The sequence below is a fragment of the Emydura macquarii genome, unplaced genomic scaffold (genome assembly GCF_026122565.2).
Source record: "Emydura macquarii macquarii isolate MOO-44397 ecotype Brisbane River unplaced genomic scaffold, CSIRO-AGI_Emac_v2 contig_3220, whole genome shotgun sequence".
Lineage (NCBI taxonomy): Eukaryota > Metazoa > Chordata > Testudines > Chelidae > Emydura > Emydura macquarii.
In genome coordinates, this window is record NW_027133357.1 from 5,917,921 (window position 1) to 5,937,294 (window position 19,374).

Consider the following 19,374-nt stretch of genomic DNA (forward strand, 5'->3'; position numbering starts at 1 on the left):
CGCAGGGACGGGCAAGTTCCAGAATGCTGGGCTCTGTGCTAGCCCAGTCGAGAAGCACCAGCACCCCGTGGAACGTTGCTACATCAAGCGGTGACATAGGCGGGGGAATCCCCGAATGCACATTCCGCCCAGCATGCCTGGGACAAGCAGCAGCGCGGGAAGGACCTATTGCCCCCACGGGTCAGGCTGTCCAGCAGGTGGGTGCTGTCAGAAAGGCTGGGGGACATGGGAATTGATACAGTATTCTTTGGAGGGACGGGGCTGCCTGTCGCCAGCCATAAGGGAGGCCTCTGGCTACAGTACAGTCTGTTGGGCTTTTTTGACCATGTGGTCTCATCTCACTTCTTCGGATCCCCCTAAGGTTACACCATCTGTCTGCACAGAAGGGGTTAAAGCAGCAATGGCTGGACCCTGTCTGCCTTGCACATGCTGTCTTCACATCACCTACAAGGCAAATCCAGCGCGGCTCTGCTCTAGATAATGGTGATCATCTCTAATTGCAGTGGCAGGCAAGCTGTGCATAATTACAACCATCCTGTGTTCAAACCACACTAGTCCAGGCCTCCACGCAGGCTCTGAAAACCCCCACTCTGCTCAGAGCGGAGCTCCTTTTCAGTGGCCCCAATTCTGTCCCTGGAGCAGAGATTTCTCTCTTCAGTCTTAAAGCTCAATCTCTCCTTTAATACCAATGCCGGCTCCTGCCCTGTGAGATCTGCTCTGCACAGGCAGTACTTCTGAGCTGTTTGTTGGTGGGAAAAACAGCTAAATCCTTTTGCCTCCCATCCAAATAGTGGCTTGTCTCGCTTTTTATTGCTGCAATTTACTACCTGCCATAGCTTATGCATCCTGCAGTCATACCACCTTGGGTCCTGATCCTGGCAGCTCTCACCAGCAATGCTGGGTTAGTATATAGCTGGGAGACCTCCAAAATAAACCCATGTGCTGCAGAGAGGGCCCGTTGCTGACTCTGTCCTTCAAGTCAGTATTGATGCAATGCCCAAGGACACGTGCGGTCATTAAATTGCCCTAGCAGTCCATATAAGAGTAGGAGGGCTTTTGTTCTGGCATGCTGGCCCAGCCCCAGGCTCGGAGAGCTGCAGGTGGCAATTTCACCTGGGCACAGTATTCTTCTCTGCTCGCTGCCCTAAAGCGTTGTGCTGAGCTGTTAGCCAGCTGCTGCCCTCCATCCTGGGGACGCCTGCACGTCCAGGCGGGAGGCAGCAATTCCCCTCTCTCTGACCTGTAAAATGTTGGCACTATAGAGAATGTAAGTTACTCTATACACAGTACTGCAGAGACATTATTAGCAGACCACAAGCCACTGTAGGAGTCAGGACAAGTCACTAACATTTCCTTTGCCAACAGGTGGCAGGTGCTTCCTTGGAGCTACATTGCACATTCACACTAGAAGAGCAGGTGTGAGCTGCCCTGTTTCACCTCCCGATCATCACCTTTGTCCCAGCAATACCTTGGTCTCACTGGCCGCACGCAGGCACCATGTGCTTGAATAGCATCATCTCACCCCTCTGCACACGAGTCTCCCCAGCAGAAATTCTCCCAGAGACTCTCTCTGCTCAAGTATCTCCCAGCTGAGCCCCACTCGGCTTGTGGCTGCTCCACTGGCCGCTCCTTAGTGCCGTGCTTTACCCAGGCCCCTTGGGCACACCTGTGCAAGACATGCCCGTAGGGAATGCAGGCAAGGCACCTTCATGCCAGAACTGAGCAATCCAGCCGTCAGTTCACAGTCATACCCTTCCCCTTACATCCTGCGTACCACGCTGAAATGCAGCGGGCCCAGTTCCCTACACATCTCCACCTGGTGTCCCCAAGTAGATTGTGTGATCAACGGGGCTGGAGTTTGCAAGGCTTATTGTCTGGGGCTGTTGGCTTTAAAAGGGCCAAGGATAATTACCTGACCAAAGCGGTCATATACAGTTATGCAAGCAGACAGAGTGTTTTCCACCCTACCGCCCATCGTAATATCCTCCCCTCTGGACCCCAGGGGACCAGCACCCAGAGAATCCATCCCATGCTTTCCATGCAGCCCAGAGTAGGCTGGGCCAGGCCTTCGAGGCAGGGCTGTCTGGATGACCTGAGCGGCAGGATCAGTAGTGCATCTGGCTGTTGGTCTTCTCACACTGCCTCCATTTAAGAAGCTCCCCAGTAACAGGGGACATCACACCTGGCAGCAGCATCCAGGTGGCGGGTGCCAAAGAGAGATGCAGGGCTCTCTCGGACAAGGAACCCCCACCTTTAGAACTCACTCGCTGCCTAAGTTGCATTTATTTCGTCTCAGTTTTGGTTCTCCTAAATTTGAGCGGCCCCAGCCCTGGCTTCCCTCGCTCGTTAACAGCCTCTAGGTGCTGAGGCAATTGCGACTCAAAAGGAGGGCGATCAAACCTCAGGGTGTAGGGAGACTGGTTGATCACGCACAGAGGTCATGAAGGTCTCTTCCCACTCCTCCCCATCGTCTGCATCATCCAAGTGTCCAGGTGCATTACGGACCATTCCTCGCCGTTCATGGACATGCCCAGTATTGCTCATACTTGGAGGCAGGATAACCGACTTAATGGCCAGTTCCGATCCTGTACTGCAGATACCGCCTCCCTGGGTTTTTATCATTCCTTCCACACCTCTGTCACTAATCTGCGGGATTAAGTATTCTGAGGAGCGTGGCTCTGCCAAGAAGGCAGGATTCCTTCTGGATCAGCCACAGAAACTTCACACCTGTCTGTTCCTGCACTTCCCACTTGCCTTCTGCTTCCTGCCAGCTGAGTTATCCCCCACTTTTAGCCAATGTTTCCTGCCCCTTAAACCATTTATCTATAGACACGCAATTCCAGCTGGTAACAAAAGTAAATCAAACTGCTGAAAGGGGCAGATGGAGGAAGGAAGGTGGGGGGGCAAGGGCGGCTTTAATCATTATTTAACTCAGACATCAAGCACTGTGCTCAAGCTGTGAGTTGTTGCTGGGTATTTTCTACCCATTAAAAAGCAGCTGAGCAAGTGCAGAGATGGCAAGAAAACTAGACAGAAACCTATGTCAGCGAGGTGGGGTGCTTGGGGCACAGACAGAGTTGATTTGTTTGGGGGCAGAGGGCAGGCGCTTGCATTACTGCTCTGGGTTATCACACTGGAGTTCAGTCCAGCTGAGAGCCTCAGAAGCTCCAGAATTTGGCCTTTCCTTATATTCCCCCTCTGCTGGTGGCTAGGATTGATTGCAGTAATCTCACTCTGCCTGTGGGTGCGAGCCAGCAGCTCTTGTCAATGCGGGACACTGATGTCGCTCCAGGAGACTGCAGTCTCCCCAAGGGAATCAACAGCACCACACAGCCAAGCTCCGCCAATGACAAATCCACAGGCTCTCGCACAACATTAGACACACTGGGGACCTGGCTTTCAGAAGTCCTGAGCTCCCACGGCGTTAACTGAAACCAAGGGGAAGGGCAGGCACTCAGCACCTCTGCCAAAACTCAGGCCCCAGGCATCTCAAGGTCTGGTCTACACCGCAGTTAGGTCGTTGCACGGCCACCTACGTCGCCCTAACGACGGAAGCGTCTACACTTCAATTTAGCTCCTCCCGACATAGCTGCCCTGCTCCGCCGACTTAATAACTCCACCTCCACGAGCGGCACAGAGCCAAGGTCTGTGTGGTTAGGTCGACAGTGTCAGCACAGACGCTGCGTTGCTTCCATCGACCGTGACTGGCTTCGGGCGCCGTTCTGCCCACAACGCCCCGGGCTGGCAGCACAAGCGATACAAGCACTCCTGGGGAGGACACGCGCCGCTGACACAAAGAGCAAAGCGCAGACGGGCACAAGTGATGGAATTACTGCAGCGGCCGCATGCGGACTTAAATGAGGTCGACTTAATTCTGTAGTGTAGACGTGGCCTTGGAATCAGTGGCGGCTTATGAAAGTGTGGGCTGAGTCCAACGGAAGATGCTCCTGTGAACAGCTCCCTTTGCTGGAACCAGTTTGGCTCTGAGGAGTCCAGCTCTAACGGGAGGAGGGAGAGAGACAGGCAGATAGAAGAGCAGCAGGGACTGTGGGGATGGGTGAGTCCAAGCAAGAGAAGGGTGGAGAGCAGCATCCGGGGATGAGAAGCACAGAAGGAAGAGAGAGGAAGAGATGGAGGAGACACCAGAAGGAAGGGACCGAGTCCAATGGAAAGGCTCCCGTACGGCTGGAGGACTCTGGGCAGGTTCACTCTGCACATGTTCCTTCCCCGACAGGCTCTCTGCAATGATGTGTATTGCCATGGCATGGAGCACCCGGCCCGGCTTGTTCCCCACGCCAGCTCTCGCAGTCTGCAGGCACTTGGCCAGGCTCAGGAACTTGCAACGGGAGGCTGGCCCGGTGGCCAGATCTGGCAGACAGCCGCTAAACTTCCTCTCCACGTAGGTCGCCTCTGCACAGAAGGAGCTTGCTGGGTTGAAGAACAGCAATGCCTAGCGCCTTAGAGAGTGTCTCATCCTCCACGCTGGTCACCTCTCTAGAGCTACAGCATGAGCTAAAGGGCGAATCCCACAGCTGGGCATTGTAAAGGACTCCTTTCTTCCGTGGACTAGACACAGAGGGGGATGCATGATATTTAACGGTGGGTTACAACATCCTCATCGCTCCCTGAGAAGTACATCAGCATCAGCCCCATTTTAAACTGAGGCCCAGCGGGGAAGGGACTCACCTGAGTTCACACCGTGGTTCTCAGAGGTAGAGACAGGAAAGCAACACCTGACTCCTAATGCCCTGCTCTAACCACCAGCTGCACTGAGTCAGAGCCAGGATCAGAAGGCAGGAGATCCTGGCTCAATCCACCGCATCACACTACTTTTACGGAGTCTGGCACCCGGTCGGTGAAATCCACGTGGAAACTCAAAGGATAAAAGCTACTACGTGGGCTTTTGCAGCCAGGGAAAGGGGGAGTGAAAGAGCAAACCCAAACGGATACGTGCCAAAAAGACCAAGATCCGTAGAGAAACAAAGCCCCTATTTTCCAGCATATCTAAGAGGCTACTTCAAACAATAAGGAATTAGACCCAACAAGGAGACGGCAGGATCAATGCAAAGCAATACAAGCACTGGCAAGAGAAGACAACTCCTGTGGATTGGTCTTCAGAGTTTTTTGGTACCTTTTCCTTTAATAAAACACCCCGAAAAAGGATTAGCATGCTCCATTTGGTGTTATTGTTTCAGGTGCCTTATTAAGAGGCCTGCAAGGGCTTTGATGCCTGGGATCACAGGGCTTGTCTAGTTTCATATGCAACTGAGTCCAGACTCTCCATAAACTTTCCCAACAGCCAGCATCCAACACAGCAGCCCACGCTCCCACCAAAGCTGCTGCTGGGAACAATTGCTCCCTTGGTGTAAACCGAACCAGCCTGTGGCACAGTGTGACAGGCATCTTGCTCTATTAAGTGTCTAAAATGCTTAGCTGCAATAGTTGTTCCACCTGCTGAGCTGGCATGACTGCCATCCCCCTCCCCCCATCCCCTTTCACCAGTGATGGAAGAATTCAAAGGAGGCAGATACCTTGATATGAGGCCAGATCCCATGGTGATGGGCATGGTATAAATCCCTAGATAAAGTACATTAGGAGGAGGGCACAGCCACTAAGTCCTGTGTTTAAGGATAGCTGATGGTGCCTCTTTAATCCTGTGAAGCCAAAGGGTGGGTTTCCCCAAACGGACATGCCAAATGTACAAGCAGCGACGTGAGCTGCTCACAGCATGCCTTTTGCCACAGTGTGGATCAAGTGACTCTCTGCAAAGATTAGGGGAGGGAGGGACGGACGATGATGGGAAAACCAAGGCTCACCAATATCCAGCCTCTGCCATGACAGGAGACTGACGCTCACCCAGTCCCAATAGCTGATTTCTGCTGTGGGCCTAAGAAGGAGGTGATTGGATCCCACAGTCTCTGAGACGTGCAAAGGCTGTTCTTCCAAGCAAAAACAAGGACAATAGACCACGGCCTCTCTCTAGCCTGGGACACCACCGGTGGTGTCCCAGTGACTGCCCATCTTCCTTGCCTACCGCAGTCCATTGCTGGAGGCAGGGGAAGGTGCTCAGCGACTGGGCTGGGAGCTAGAGCTGTTAAAGACCAACCTTCTGGGCGCTGGATACAGGTGTGCTGGTTGTCACTCAAGAAGAAGCCGTCTCGGCAGTGGCACTCATAGCTGCCCATCATGTTGACGCAGATCTGTTGGCAGCCACCGTTCCCCTCTGAGCACTCATCCAGATCTGCAAAGGCAAGCAAGAGAGGGCATGAGTATGATGTTCACCACCCCACGTTCACCCTCAGTCTCAGGACAGCTGCATCCTGATGCCCCCCCGCAGCATGGCACTAATGTCTGGGAGTTCTACACTGGCTCTCATCCACCGGGACTCCCATAAGAGCTTGGAGTGCGACCTGCCAGTGCTTTAGATAAAGGGTTGAAAGTCATCTCAGTAGTATCGATGGGGAAACAGAGGCACATAAAGGTTACATAGGGAGGCAGCATCTCTCAGTGGCTAGGGCATTGGGCTGGGAATCAGGACACCTGGGTTCTGTTTCTGACTCTGCCACTGACTCACTGTGGAGCCTTAAGCAAGTCACTTCCTCTCTCTGTGCCTTGATTGACCCATCTGTACAAATGGGTCCAGTGATACTTACCCGCTCTCATAAAACACTGCAGAACAGACATTTAGTATGTTAATAAAGCCTTACAAATCCTCTGACAGGTATAATCTCTGCTCTGTACATGGGGAAACTGAGGTAAAGAGAGAGGAAGTGACACGTCCAAGATCACCCAGGAAGTCTGGGGCAGATCTGAAAGAACCCAGGAGTCCTGATACTCAGGTCCCTGTTCTAGCTGCAAGACACAACATTGGTTCTGTAGCTCAATCCCCTTCCTCTATGGTGATATAAGTGGCCAGGTTTTTGTCTGCTAAATCCCTGGGAAGCGTCTCCCTGTAACAGGCACACCTGCTGGGTGCTCAGCAGTTCTGAAAAGCCATCCCACTGATTCACAGCAGGTGTCTGAATATGCACTTTGGAGTCTCACTTTAGTCACTGGGTTTGAAAATCTGGGTTGAACCGCTGCCCAGCCAACTTCGCCAGTCATTTCACGGGCCTGAAAATACCAGACGTTTGTTACTTGGAGCAGGGAAACTTCAGCTCAGCGCTCACTAGGAGAATTAATTCTGAAGAGACTCAGACTCCCCAGCAGCCTTGTCTCGTCGCTGCCCTCTTGCTGATTTTGGTTTGATAAAACAAAGCCCAAAGGCTGTTTGCTTGCCGCGTGCAGCTGGCTTAGCCTCAGCCTGGCTGGAAGGAGAGCTCCAGCCTCCCTTGCACCAGGCCTGGGACCAAGAGGCAGAAATGACCTTGGGGTTGGTGAGAACCGCTTTCTCTGGAGAGTGGAGTCTCCGGGAGCCCCCAGCACAAGTACAGCCTGAGCAGAGGCTGTGGAAGCTTTCCCCGCACACACTGCCCAGCCCTGACCTGGAGGGTAGATCAGTTTCCAGCCATTCCACTGCAATGTCTAACAGAGGCCTGTTGCGTGCCCCCAGTGGCGCTGAGCTTGTGACCCGCTCCCTACACTCCAACTCATTGCAAACCACGGGTGAGATTGTTCAAGCTGACCAGAGGAGTTAGCCACACAGTTCGCATTGACATCTCCTGGGTCAAACTTTCAGCATCTCAGCCAGCCTTGCGACAGTCCACAAGTTTATTAGACAGCCAAGATCCAAGCCAATTATTAGCCAGATGTGAACGGCAGCTGCTGGCGACAGGACAGGAACCCAGCTGCCTCTGACATCGGCACAAGTGCACAAACACAACGGGCACGTGAAGAACCGCACTTCTGAGCAATCCACGCAGATGTTCTTCATGCCACATGGCCTGACAGTAAGGACCAAAGATCGAGCCTGGAGTCAAAAATGAAGGCTGGCTTGATAGACAGAAGCCGGCAAGCCTTGCCTTGGAGCTGCACTCGTACCTCCACTTACTCGTTGCAAGAAACACAGTCCTGTAGGGGAAGAATGGCAGTGGGACCAGCTCAAAATGGCGTGGACTCCCACCCTTCTTCGTCTGCCCTGCGCTAGTACCTAGGAATGCCAGCCAAGGACAAGGGCCCCGCTGTGCCGCCAGCTGTAGAGACAAGTCACAAAAAGGACAGTCCCTGTCCCAGAGAACTCAGCCTACCTAAGGCGCTTATCTGGCCTCCATTACCATAATGTCTGAGCACTTCACAATCTGGGACATATCTCTCCTCCCATGGACTGTTAGGTAAGGCTATTATCCCCGTTGTATGGATGGGGAACCCAGACACCAAGAGAGAAAGTGACTTGCCCAAGGCCACCCCAGTCTAGGCGTCAGACAGGACGGGACAGGTCGCCAAACAGTCGAGCGAGGTAAGGAAAGGTGGGAGGAGAAGGTAGCAAAATGGACCAAGCCTAGCAGAAAGAGAGAGGTCTCAGTTGGCCCCCTACCAGCCCCCAAATCAACCCACCATTGAATCCTGGGATGTCTGACTGCACTCATGATATCATTCTGAACCTACCAGACCAGTAGCTCTGCCTACGGATGAGTTATTCCAGTATCCCCCCTACACATTTGTAGTTCTAGGGACTAAGAATTCTCAGCCCATCTTCTCTTCTAAGACACCAGGCCATCTTATGGTGGGGGCTTACGCTGGGGGCTGGACTGGGCTGCAGTGAGACAACAGAGTTGAAGATCCTCTCTTACCACCCTGGCCTGAAACCCTTAGGTGTATGGGATGGTGCAATTTCTCCATCTTGGGATTTTTCCTGACTTGGACCCTCTTCCAGAGAGCAGTGAAGGGCAGAGAAGAAATGCGACCAGACCTCTCCCCCCAAACATGCAGAGAAAGCATCAGGATGAGAGGCGAGAGGCCCAGTGCCAAAGAAAACCTCCTGTGAACTCGAGCGTTTCAAACCCAGCAGCTAAGAGGAAAGCTGAGCCCCTTGGACATCAGCAACGGGGCTGTGGGGCGGACTCCGGAAAGCTAGACTAGCAGGTCGATGACAGCGTGCGGAGTGAAGGAATTCCAGACCAGGCCTGAAAACCTGAGCAAATGTCTGAGCAGCTAATTAAAATACACACACTCCCCCATACACAGACGCACAAAGATGCATACAGTACTAGTACACACATGCCCTCTTACAGACAGACACATACATGCACACATATACCTTCTCATCCCAAGACAAACATACTGACATGCATGAACTCCTACACGGGCAGGTGGACACAGACACACAGCTGCCTGTGGGGACACACACACTCTTACACAGAGACACACATATGCACACACTCATGCTAAGACGCAGGGCAGGTTTTAGGGGCAGGAGAGCAAGGTGATCAGTCATCCTGAGTGACACCTTCCAGGGGGGGTGCGTCACATCCCTGGGCCACTCGGCCTTTCCCCCACCCCTCCTTTTCCTCCACTGACTGGCTGGCGGCCACTCTGGGGTGGCGCGGTGCCGAAAATGTTTTACGCTCCGTCTGGCAAAACACCGAGTGCTGGCCCTGCCGAGAGAGTGAACACGAACACAACCATACGGTGGGGGCATTCCCCCCAGACCCACACGTGCCAGGCTCTCACATTAGGGCCATTACCTGTGCTCAGTCAAACAGCCATCCTTTGGGCAATCCTGGCCAGCACGCACCAAGTACAATAACTTGCTTCTCCGAATGGAAGAAAGGTGGAAAACCCCCCAGGGGAGAGTCATGAATGGCCAAGAGAAGCAGGAGGGAAAGGTCACTCCCTATAAGGGCTTCCTAAAGAGGAGCATCCCATGGCATTTGCAGGGCTCATGGCAGTCCAAAGCCAGGTCCAATGCTAGTAAGTCTCTTCCCCATCTTTAGGGGTTTACTCTTCATCTGGCCAGCGCCACATTGTCTCTCACTGAAACGGCGCAAAACTGATTTTGAGAGATGCGAAGAGAGAAGACACCAACACTTGGCTTCCATCCAAGGGTTCCAAAGCACTTCTTTGCTCATTCTTCCAGCGCCCCTCATGAAGGAGATTCAGGAGGCGCTTCACCCGCCACTGCCGTGCAGCCATCCCTGGGATGGAGTACGACAGCTTCTGAACAGCGCGTGGTGACACCAGACAACAGCTGAGTCAGAGCCCATTGAAACGACAGGGGAAATTTAGCTCAGCACAACGTAACTCCCCGAGTCGGGATTTACCCAGGATATTGGGGCTAGCATCCCTACTTTTAGGACAAGGGCCAGGAGATCTGTCCTGAATACAAGGGACCTGCACCTCAGTTGTACACCTAATCCAAAAGGCAGCAGCAGCCCAGTTTCTTTGCTGAGCAGTTACGAGCTTTTCAATTCCCAGGGCACATCTGCACTGTCCTGTGTCCCTGGGACTGAACGGCAGCTGAGCATAACCCACTCCCTGCATGCTGCCCCCAGTCTCCCACACCAGACCTGGGCGTGGAGTGGCACAGGCCGGGGCCAGCTCTGAGCTCCCATACACCAGGGGAATTCGCAGAGGGACTGATGTGACAGCCTTCCAGCCCTTTGCACCACTCAGGTTCCACCCAGAGTCCAGCCCAGCACCTCCTACCACTAGGAGGATGGCTCAGCCCTCACTCCCAACAGAAGTCCCATGGTCTGGGACACCACTCCCGCCCAGGTGTTCCAAGGAGGTCTCCCACCCATGCACTTCCCCAGCTTAACCTTGCTTAGCTTAAGAAACGTAACCAAGATCGCAGCACAAGGTGGCTCCATCTGGAGACTGAGTGGGGATAAAAGCCAAAGAGAAAAATAAATGACCACATCACCTCAAAAACGGCACTTGGATCCCCTCCCCCCTTCAATAATAATTTTGCTTGTGGAAATGTTCTCTCTCTTGCTGTTCCATGGACCAAGCAAGCTCCAGCCAGGTTTTCCGCAGCAGCCAGTTTGGAAAGCCTGCGGCAAAGCAGCAAAGGGATGCCCTATTTGATGGCTGTTGCCTTAGCTTGAGTTTTGTCCCAGCTGAGCTGTGTCCTGTACACGCCAATAACTCTCTTCAAATCCCTCACTTATAACAAGAGCTTAACGTCCTGCGACTTCTCCCTCAAACGCCACACGGGAACGGCAAGGCACCGCTTCCAAACCGAGGGCTGAAATGAGACCCTGCAGCACTAATGCCTATTTTATTAAACCCACTGGAGACAGCCAGAAGCCAAAAGGCCACTGTGGCGGGGCGAGGGCTTGAATTCCTGTCCTGGTTCAAAAGGTCACTCAAGATCTTGGGGGGGGGAAGGGGGGCGAGTTGCATGGCGGAATTTCTTTTAATAACGTCTAAGTTGCCGACAATCCCCTACAAGTCTCAACAGGAACAACTCTAGCACTCTGCCCCCTGCTCAGACCCCACCCTTGCTATCACACATGCCCTCCTCAATGCACTGACGAGGATGTGCTGAAGCAAGCGGCCTGGAGAACTGAGGTTACCTGTGCCCAGGCTGCGGGTTTGAGCTGGCAGAGGCAGCATGGTCCAGCGTTCAGGAACGAGGCCGGGAGTCAGGATGTCTGGGTGACTCACTGCAACACCTTAAGCATGTCATTGGGCCTCCATGTGCCTTAAGCTAGGTCCTCACTGCCCAAACAGGCCCTGGATTTTTTACTGGTGGGGGGGACAGGGGTGACCTTACATAGCCAGGTCTCGGTAATAATTATCTGTGCCTTGTCTCCACTAGGATTTTACATCAAGAGAACTCTCTAGATGTAAAGAACACCACGTTGATTTTTTTTTTTTTTTTTTTTTTTGCAGTGAAGACACAGCCTCAGTTTTCTTTGCTTGAGAAAGGGGGATAATGGAGACACCCCACTCCTTGGAGAACGACGGATAATGGGCCAGATCCTCGGCTAGTGTAAACTGGCGTGCTACATCACCTGCACCCACTGACGACCTGGCCTGAAAGGTGTCTACACATGCAACCTAGGATTATTTTCCAGCAGTCCCCGGTGGGCGGGCAGGGAACGTGGCTGGGCAAGCAAAGAGCAGTGGTGCTGAGGCAGGGGTGTGTGAGCGGCCGGGACAAAGTAGAGAGATCCATGAGGAGAGGAAGCGGACTTTTTCTCTCCTCTCCCTCCCGTTGGCTATATTGCTTCGCCCCCGTCCCCCAAAACAAACATCCACGAGAGACGGTGGCTGAGGCGAGCCCCACAGCCCTCAAGGAGCACAAGAAGGCAGGATCCCAGCTTCCCGCCTCATCCTGTCCTCAGTACCCAACACCCAGCTCCTGGGCGGAGGCACCTGACTGGGAGGAACCAAGACAAAGCCGGAGGCTCAAGTAAGGGGAAAGAAAACAGGGAAGTGACCCCCCTTCTCCATGCTTTCACAAAGGGTCAAGCAGATTGTTGCGAGCCTAGGACCCTCCATCACCGCTGGCCCCTGGTTCCCTCCAGCAGCCTCTCTCCCCCATCCTTTGCGCTGCCTGTGGAATTCCGGCCCTCCCGCTGGAGCCAGGATCTCTGTAAACACATGACGTCCACCGCTCCTCATCCCGGCTTTGCTTTCTTTCCTTGGGCTCATCATCTCCTGGGAAAGGAAGGCAGAGCCACCCCTCCCGAGTCTGGTTCCAGCTGTGTCAATCTGGGGCTCACTATTAACGGGAAGGACCGCAAGATCCCACTGATTATGCTTAATGCAAAACGTATGTGTGCATAACAACCCCCCCCCCCCATAGTGATGAGCTCACTAATGACCCCTCAGCAGACACTAACAAGGGTGAAATCAGCACGGGGCTGCTTGTGCCTCTTCCACAGAGATCTGCTGTGAGACTGACTGTAAATTGCTCCATCTCCTTGGCTTCTCTACCCTACCCCCGGGGTGCTAATAGCCGCAGTGCCACCCACCCCCCCACCCTAAGGCTGCTGAAAGGAGGTGCTATGGGAGGGCAGGTGGCCAGCTGTGACAAGGAAAGTCAGGATGTGCGACCCCTTTGTAGGCAGATGCAGGGTTTGTTTTGGCCTGGGAATTATTTACCCACGCTGGTTGCTGCTTAACATCCCTGCTGTACTTGCTATTAACTCATCTATTTTGGCAGGTGCAGAGCTGACCCTCAAGCACAAGCAGAGTGAATGGGCAGCTGGGGCTCCTGCATCCGATGGAGGCTGGTCCCTTCTCAAGTAGCGGGGAAAAGCAGAATGTCCCTGCCAGACGCACGCTCACACACCAGCTGGGCCTACGGGGCAGGCAGCTCACGTTGGTTTCCCCCACATACACAGATACTCTCCTGGCAGTTGGGATCTGCAACTCTTAAAACTCAGGGCTAAGCAGGTGTGTGCGTGGGCAGACATGGGGAACGTCTACCCCTTTGCTCTGGCCACCCTCCTGACGCCTCATGCTATTCCCAGGCAGAGACCATCTCATGCGGTGATGGGCTCCTCCTATCCCCCGGATGCTGAGCTGGCTGTCTGATCTCCTGGATTCTACCTCCAGCTCTGCCTACCCCCTCGCACTACCTGTGCGACAATGCACGTCACGTCGCCTCCCCGTGCCTCGGTTTCTCCACCTGTACAAGCAACCAGCCTTGCAGAGGGGGCAGCTGAGAACTAACCTGGCTAGTTCTTGCATGGCATCCAGCCACATGAGGATGAAGGGGGCTATGAGCATCATTTAGAGCTGCACAGCCTGGTGCAGGGCGACACCTGTCCTGCTCTCCACCCACCCTCTGCAGTTCGCAAAGAGCTTCTGCTTGCGTGATGCACCATAGCGGCTCCATCTCTGATCCCACGTTTCAGAACCTTTTGTGCTCGTACCCAGGGCCCTTCCAAGGGTTCCAGGCTGGGGCAGGGCTGCCGAGAAGCAGAGATCTTCTCTCCCAACCTCAGAAGATCCACGGACTTCCCAGCACCGCTACAGAACGAGGAGCAGCCTTACGACTCCACTGCCGCCTACCTGTGGAATAACAACCCCAGGCCCAAACAGGGAGTGATCTTTTGGTGCTGCCAGTTCTGAGCCCCTGAGCAGTTCTGTGCTCACAGATACCACCCCGGGGATGAGATCTGGGGCCAGCTGTCTCTCCTGTCAGCATTTTTTCCAAATAACGTGTCTGAAATATGTAACTGGGAGATTATGATCTTTCAGCACAAGGTCCCGGGGCAGTGGGGGTAGTTGGGTGGGTGGGGAGGGGGAGTCAGCATTTCACTGATGATTTGTCAGTGTTTAAAGAACTCTGATGATTCTCTGAAGAGTCTCAGCTGTTGCTGCTGTTATTACTGCTACATCCAGACACAACAAAATACATTTTTGTATCATTTTATAACTTGCTGGATTCTGCGGCGTGGAACTGAGCTGAGATTAGGCAGAAATTGGGCTGTCAGGGGAGCTGCTAGAGTGCTGGAGGCCAAGGCTGAGCCAAGGATGGTGGAGGAGGAGATGTGAAGGCATGACCAAGCTGGGTGTATCAGAGTGCAATGCTTCAAGGCCAAGCTGAGCCAGGGAGAGGGCACGGTGGGGAGATGGGAAAGCAAAAGAAGGTCCTGGAATACTCCAGGATAGATCTAAACAGAGAAGAGGGGGAAACCAGGCAGCACATCACAGTGGGTGCAGGGGAGTTCTTGTAATGCTGCATTGAGTTGATGAGCAAGGGAGGTGTGAGGCTGTGAAGGGAAGGAGGGTTGGCAGGGTGGGGATGGAAAGCGGTTGTGAGCCCTGCAGATTTCAGCTCATCACACTCTCCACATCCATTATGCTTGTTCGTGCTTCTCTATTTTCGATTTCTTTCCAAATTTTGATTCCTCTTAAACCTTCTCTCTCCCCGTCGATCCAGGATTCGCCCCCCGGCATGAGTCGCTCGGGGAGACGCCCTGGCAGCTGAGAGTCCCAGTTCTTGGCTGGTGGTGTCCGCAGACTTGCCGGGACTTGCTGATGACACGCAAAATTTCTAGGAATGCTGTTTCCCAGTTCTTTGGGGAAAACCTGTGAGGCGTGCACTGCTCTCCCACTGGAGCTGGCCATGAAGACTGTCTGCACAGAGCTCACGGCATGGCTACATAGCAGACTGCACAGGGCGCCTGAGCCTGGGAAGGACGATTTTCAGATAGTACTGGAAAAGCGAACCAGTATTTTGACTCTGAATTCACCAAGGGTCGGGGGATCGGACACACTGTTGCTGTTGTACTGATGAGTCTTCTCCCCTTTCATTCCATGTGACCTTGTGCCTGGCCTTCCTGGTGCCACAGCCACTGGGAAGCTTGTAGAGTGGAACAGGACTCTGGATATTTCCAAAGCCAATTTTCTGGGCAGAAAAGATTCTTCAGACGGCACAAAATGAGAGATCAAGAGATTTCCCGGACCCGATCCACACTACAGAAAAGTGACACACCTTCTCTCTTTTGCCTCTAGTGTGACTGTAGCCAGGTTGGTTCCAGGATATTAGCGAGACACGGTAGATGAGGTAGTATCTTTCACTGGACCAACTTCTGCTGGTGACAGAGACAAGCTTCCAAGCTTACACAGAGCTCTTGAGCCAGAGTCATCTCCCCTGCTAGTGCACAAAGCCCCACGGGGATCCCAGCTCTGGGCTGACAGCCACAGGGGAAGGAACCTTGGCTCAGCTAGGAAGAGCCAAGACATGGGCTTCCTCCAAGATACCCACACCTGAAATTTATTGAGGATACCAGGCTGCCCATTGGCCCGGGCGAGCCCCAAGTGTCCTGATCATCTGCAAAGCACTGGTCCAGGCAACTGGGAGCTCTACATGGAAACAGCGGGAGTCAGAAGGTTTCAGATGGTCATTACCCAGCTTAGCCCCATCCCTATATTATGCTCCTTGCCGCTGCTTTGGGAAGCAAAGCTACAAGAGGGACTCAGACACTCCGCCAGCCAGGATTTACACCACGGACCACAAAGTCAATTATTCCACTGACTCCAGCGGGGGATTTGCCCACCTGGGTTCAGGACAGTCTGGAGACTTAGACTGACAGGAGCTGTCCAGGTTCATTTATTTGGATTCACACCCACCCCTTTAGACGATGTGGGGGGGAGACTCTTGTATCCTGTAGGTTTTCAGCTTCCCCACTTATCAGGCCTATAGTTCCTGAACATCCCCTGGCAATCACTGGGCCGGTGGGATGATCGCAGGAAGAAAGCTTGCCTTCCGTCTGTCCGCCCATCCTGCTCCATGTGCAACAGCTGCTCCCGCCCTACCGGCGGAGCTTAGCTCCTCCCACTAGGTGGAGGCACAGAGCTCTGCCTCCTTGAAGGTACATCATTCGCAATCCAAGGAAAAGAATAATCATGTATTATTATTTCTGCATTAATTTTGCAGTCTCTTATTTCCAGGTTGGGCCCCACTGTGCCAGGTGCTGTACGACGTAGAGTAAATGGCAGGTCCATGCACAGAATAGCTGTAACTGTCTCATCAATAAGATGCTCCCAGAGGCTGTGAGCCAGACATCAGCTCGTGCTTTGTCCTTCCCCATCCCCGAGCCAAAGCTCGCTTCCCACCAGGATAAAGGGGAGAGAGAATGGAGATCTGCAAGGGCCTGTTTAAAAACAGATGTAGGACAACAACAAATCCTTCCCATGATAAATTCTCTGGTGAAGAAACCCAGCAGTGTCTGCCTGACCCTAGAGAGAGGGTGGGGGGCCCTTTAACTCTGATAGCTGGACTGGCCACTTAGAGCAGCTTGCATTCCTCTCTGGGACACAGAAGCAATAAACACTACAGTAAAATCTCACAGCTGGAGGATTTGTGCAATGCTATACTGCGTGTCTGGAGGCACAGGACGGAACATGGATCACCCTGCAGCTCTGAGCCACTCCTCCCTGGACCTGTGAGAGACAGGACACTGAGGGGAGAAGCGGCCCATCGGGATGGTTCGGAGACTGGCTGCTCCACCGGAGACTTCTCAGCCCCGAAACCCGATTTGCTGTGTCCAGCCCTCCTGGTGGAAGGTTGGAGAACTGTGGGTCTGTTGCTTATGGGCCTGACCCTGTGCGGCACTGAACACCCTCCTACCTCATTGATGTCAATGGGGTAGAGGGGTCTCAGCAACTCATAGGAAGCAATCAGCACCTCCCAGGTTCAGGTCCAGAATTAAAATTCCTGGTTAACCCTCCAATGAGATGAATGGAACAAGCCAGCCCTCTTGCAGGCTTTTTCCAGGCTGCCGGCAGACTCAGGAAGACGCCCTGCTCTCAGCTACACTGGGGTCACGTTTTCTCTGCAGCTGTGGAAGCTAGAAACACCCTGTTTTGAAATGCAACCCCTGCTAACACAGCCCAGCTTGATCTGCTTCCCACAGCTGTTAGACCACGTATAGGGGTTTACAAGCCTGCCACTGCCTTCAAGCCAGGTGAGCTGGTCCTTTAGCTCAGGCAGTAGAGAGACTCATGCTTTTAACCCAGGCACTGAGGCTTCAACCCCTGCTAACGACTCAGCCAGTGGCATGCTAGGCAGACTTGGTCCTGCCTCAGCACAGAGGGACGGACTAGATGACTTCTCGAGGTCCCTTCCAACCCCACATTTCTACGATTAATGTGAACACTGAGAGCGCAACTCTGCAGCGAGGGGCAGATAGATTCCACGGCTTCAGAATCGTGGTGAAAATGCAGCCCCGTCCACCCCCCATCAAGCAGTTTGCCAAACCCTTACCCAGGCAGTTGTGGCCATCGTGCGCCAGGCGGAAGCCGTCGTAGCAAGTGCAGCGGTAATTCCCTGGGATGTTGACACAGTCGTGGACGCAGCCTGCGTTATCATCCCGCTCACACTCATCGACGTCTGCACAGAGGGGAGAAAAGACCAGAGAGCAGTGAGAGACCCGAATCCCTGGCCCACCACTGTACCTCAGATTAGCTACATGTCTCTTGGGGTGGGAGGGGTTTCACTGAGACCTGCCAACTCATTACACCTGTGATGCTCTTGATCACTACACTGCATATGGTCAGGGTGAGACGCGCACCCTCTAATATCCCACATCCCGGTATGGACTAGTGCCACCCACTCGCATTTTGGTGCTGTTTACCCCAGTTACTTCGGGGCTTCCCCCATCGCATCACCATGGCAACAGGTGGGAAAGATGGATGTGCCATTTCTGCTGAGACCAACCGTGACAGCTTCATAGGAGCAAAGCACCATAACCACAGGCCTCTTATCGGCCTCTGCCAAAATTCAGCAGGCCCGAGATGCAAAAGAGAGATCACGCATTCAAACATCAGATCCAGTCACAGGCCTAGGGCTCGTGACCAACAGAACAAGCCAGGCAAAGACAGCGTGACCTTCGCTGTGGGCTCCAAAAGCAAAATCCTCCCCTGTTCTGCACCAAGTCCGGATAGCCGGGCTTGACACAGGGGGCGTCCACAGGGGTGCAGCCGTTACTGCAGCAGCCCCTGCTGCTATTGCACCTTTACTCTGCAGCGGGGAACAGCTGGGGAAGGCGTAGCTCTGGCCTGCCCCAGCAACCCACATGCATGGGGAAAGAAGATGCTCCCATGGAAGCCAGCTCCACGGTGGGCACAGGATGCAGACATCCTGCATGAGGACCTCCCTTCCCCCCCCCCATCTCCTGAGCAGGACTCTCGCTGTAGGAGCGTGGTCTCTATGGGCCAGAGGGCAGGATGGGTCACTGGGGGAAGCTAGGTTAGTAAAGAACTGGATGTGTTTAAAGTAACGCTGTACAGATAAAACTCCTGGGCTGACTTCTTTGCCGACTTACGGCTCTGACTTTGATGGCGTTGCACAGTATATAAAACAACTCCAGATATGCCCTCATATAATCAAAAAACCCCACAGTTGTTATTTGTGTTACTGAAACCATCGTGGATTATGAGATCTGATTTAACTTGCCACTGCTGGTAACGGTTGTGTTTTCTGTATCTCACGTAGTTGGGACAGCAAGACTAGTCTGCTCAGCTCTGCTCTCTGTTTACAGTCCGTTTCACTCTCTTGGTTTGTGCCTCTGCACAAAAGGTTGGAAGCCAGGAACTGCCAGACTAGATCAGACCCAAGGTCCATCCAGCCCAGTGTCCCATCTCTGACAGTGGCCAGAACCAGCTGCTCCAAAAAAAAGTTGTAAGAACCCCACAGGATAATCTACCCACACACAGATCTCACCCTGGTCTCGAACAGTTGGAAGTCAGCGAAGCATGAGGCTTAATATCCCTTCCAAATTTTGTCGTGATTAATTATGATCACTCTGGATATCCTTGGCATCTGTGTACATATCCAATCCCTTCCTGGCTCTTGTTACATTCTTGGCCTCCGTTTGTGGCTGCTGTGTTCAGGGTAGCAGAAATGCAGGGGATCCTCTGCATTTCAAAAAATTGGTTCTCACTGTCTTTTCTTTTGTTGGACTTCACACCGTTTCTATCCCTATTATGCTGCATAGAACTCCTTCGTCCTCACAACAAAACCGAGAT

The 19,374-nt window shown here is 53.4% G+C and overlaps 1 protein-coding gene across 1 annotated transcript in view; it reads right to left on the reverse strand.

Moving 5' to 3' along the window:
- Positions 1-19,374, reverse strand: part of SCUBE3 (signal peptide, CUB domain and EGF like domain containing 3) — an 88,443-nt gene that overhangs the window by 48,538 nt on the left and 20,531 nt on the right. The window contains exons 3-4 of the mRNA XM_067531486.1: positions 17,612-17,737; positions 6,107-6,241 (exon numbers count right to left, since the gene is read on the reverse strand). Coding sequence (XP_067387587.1) covers positions 6,107-6,241; positions 17,612-17,737 — 261 coding nt within the window. The remainder of the gene's footprint in view (positions 1-6,106; positions 6,242-17,611; positions 17,738-19,374) is intronic.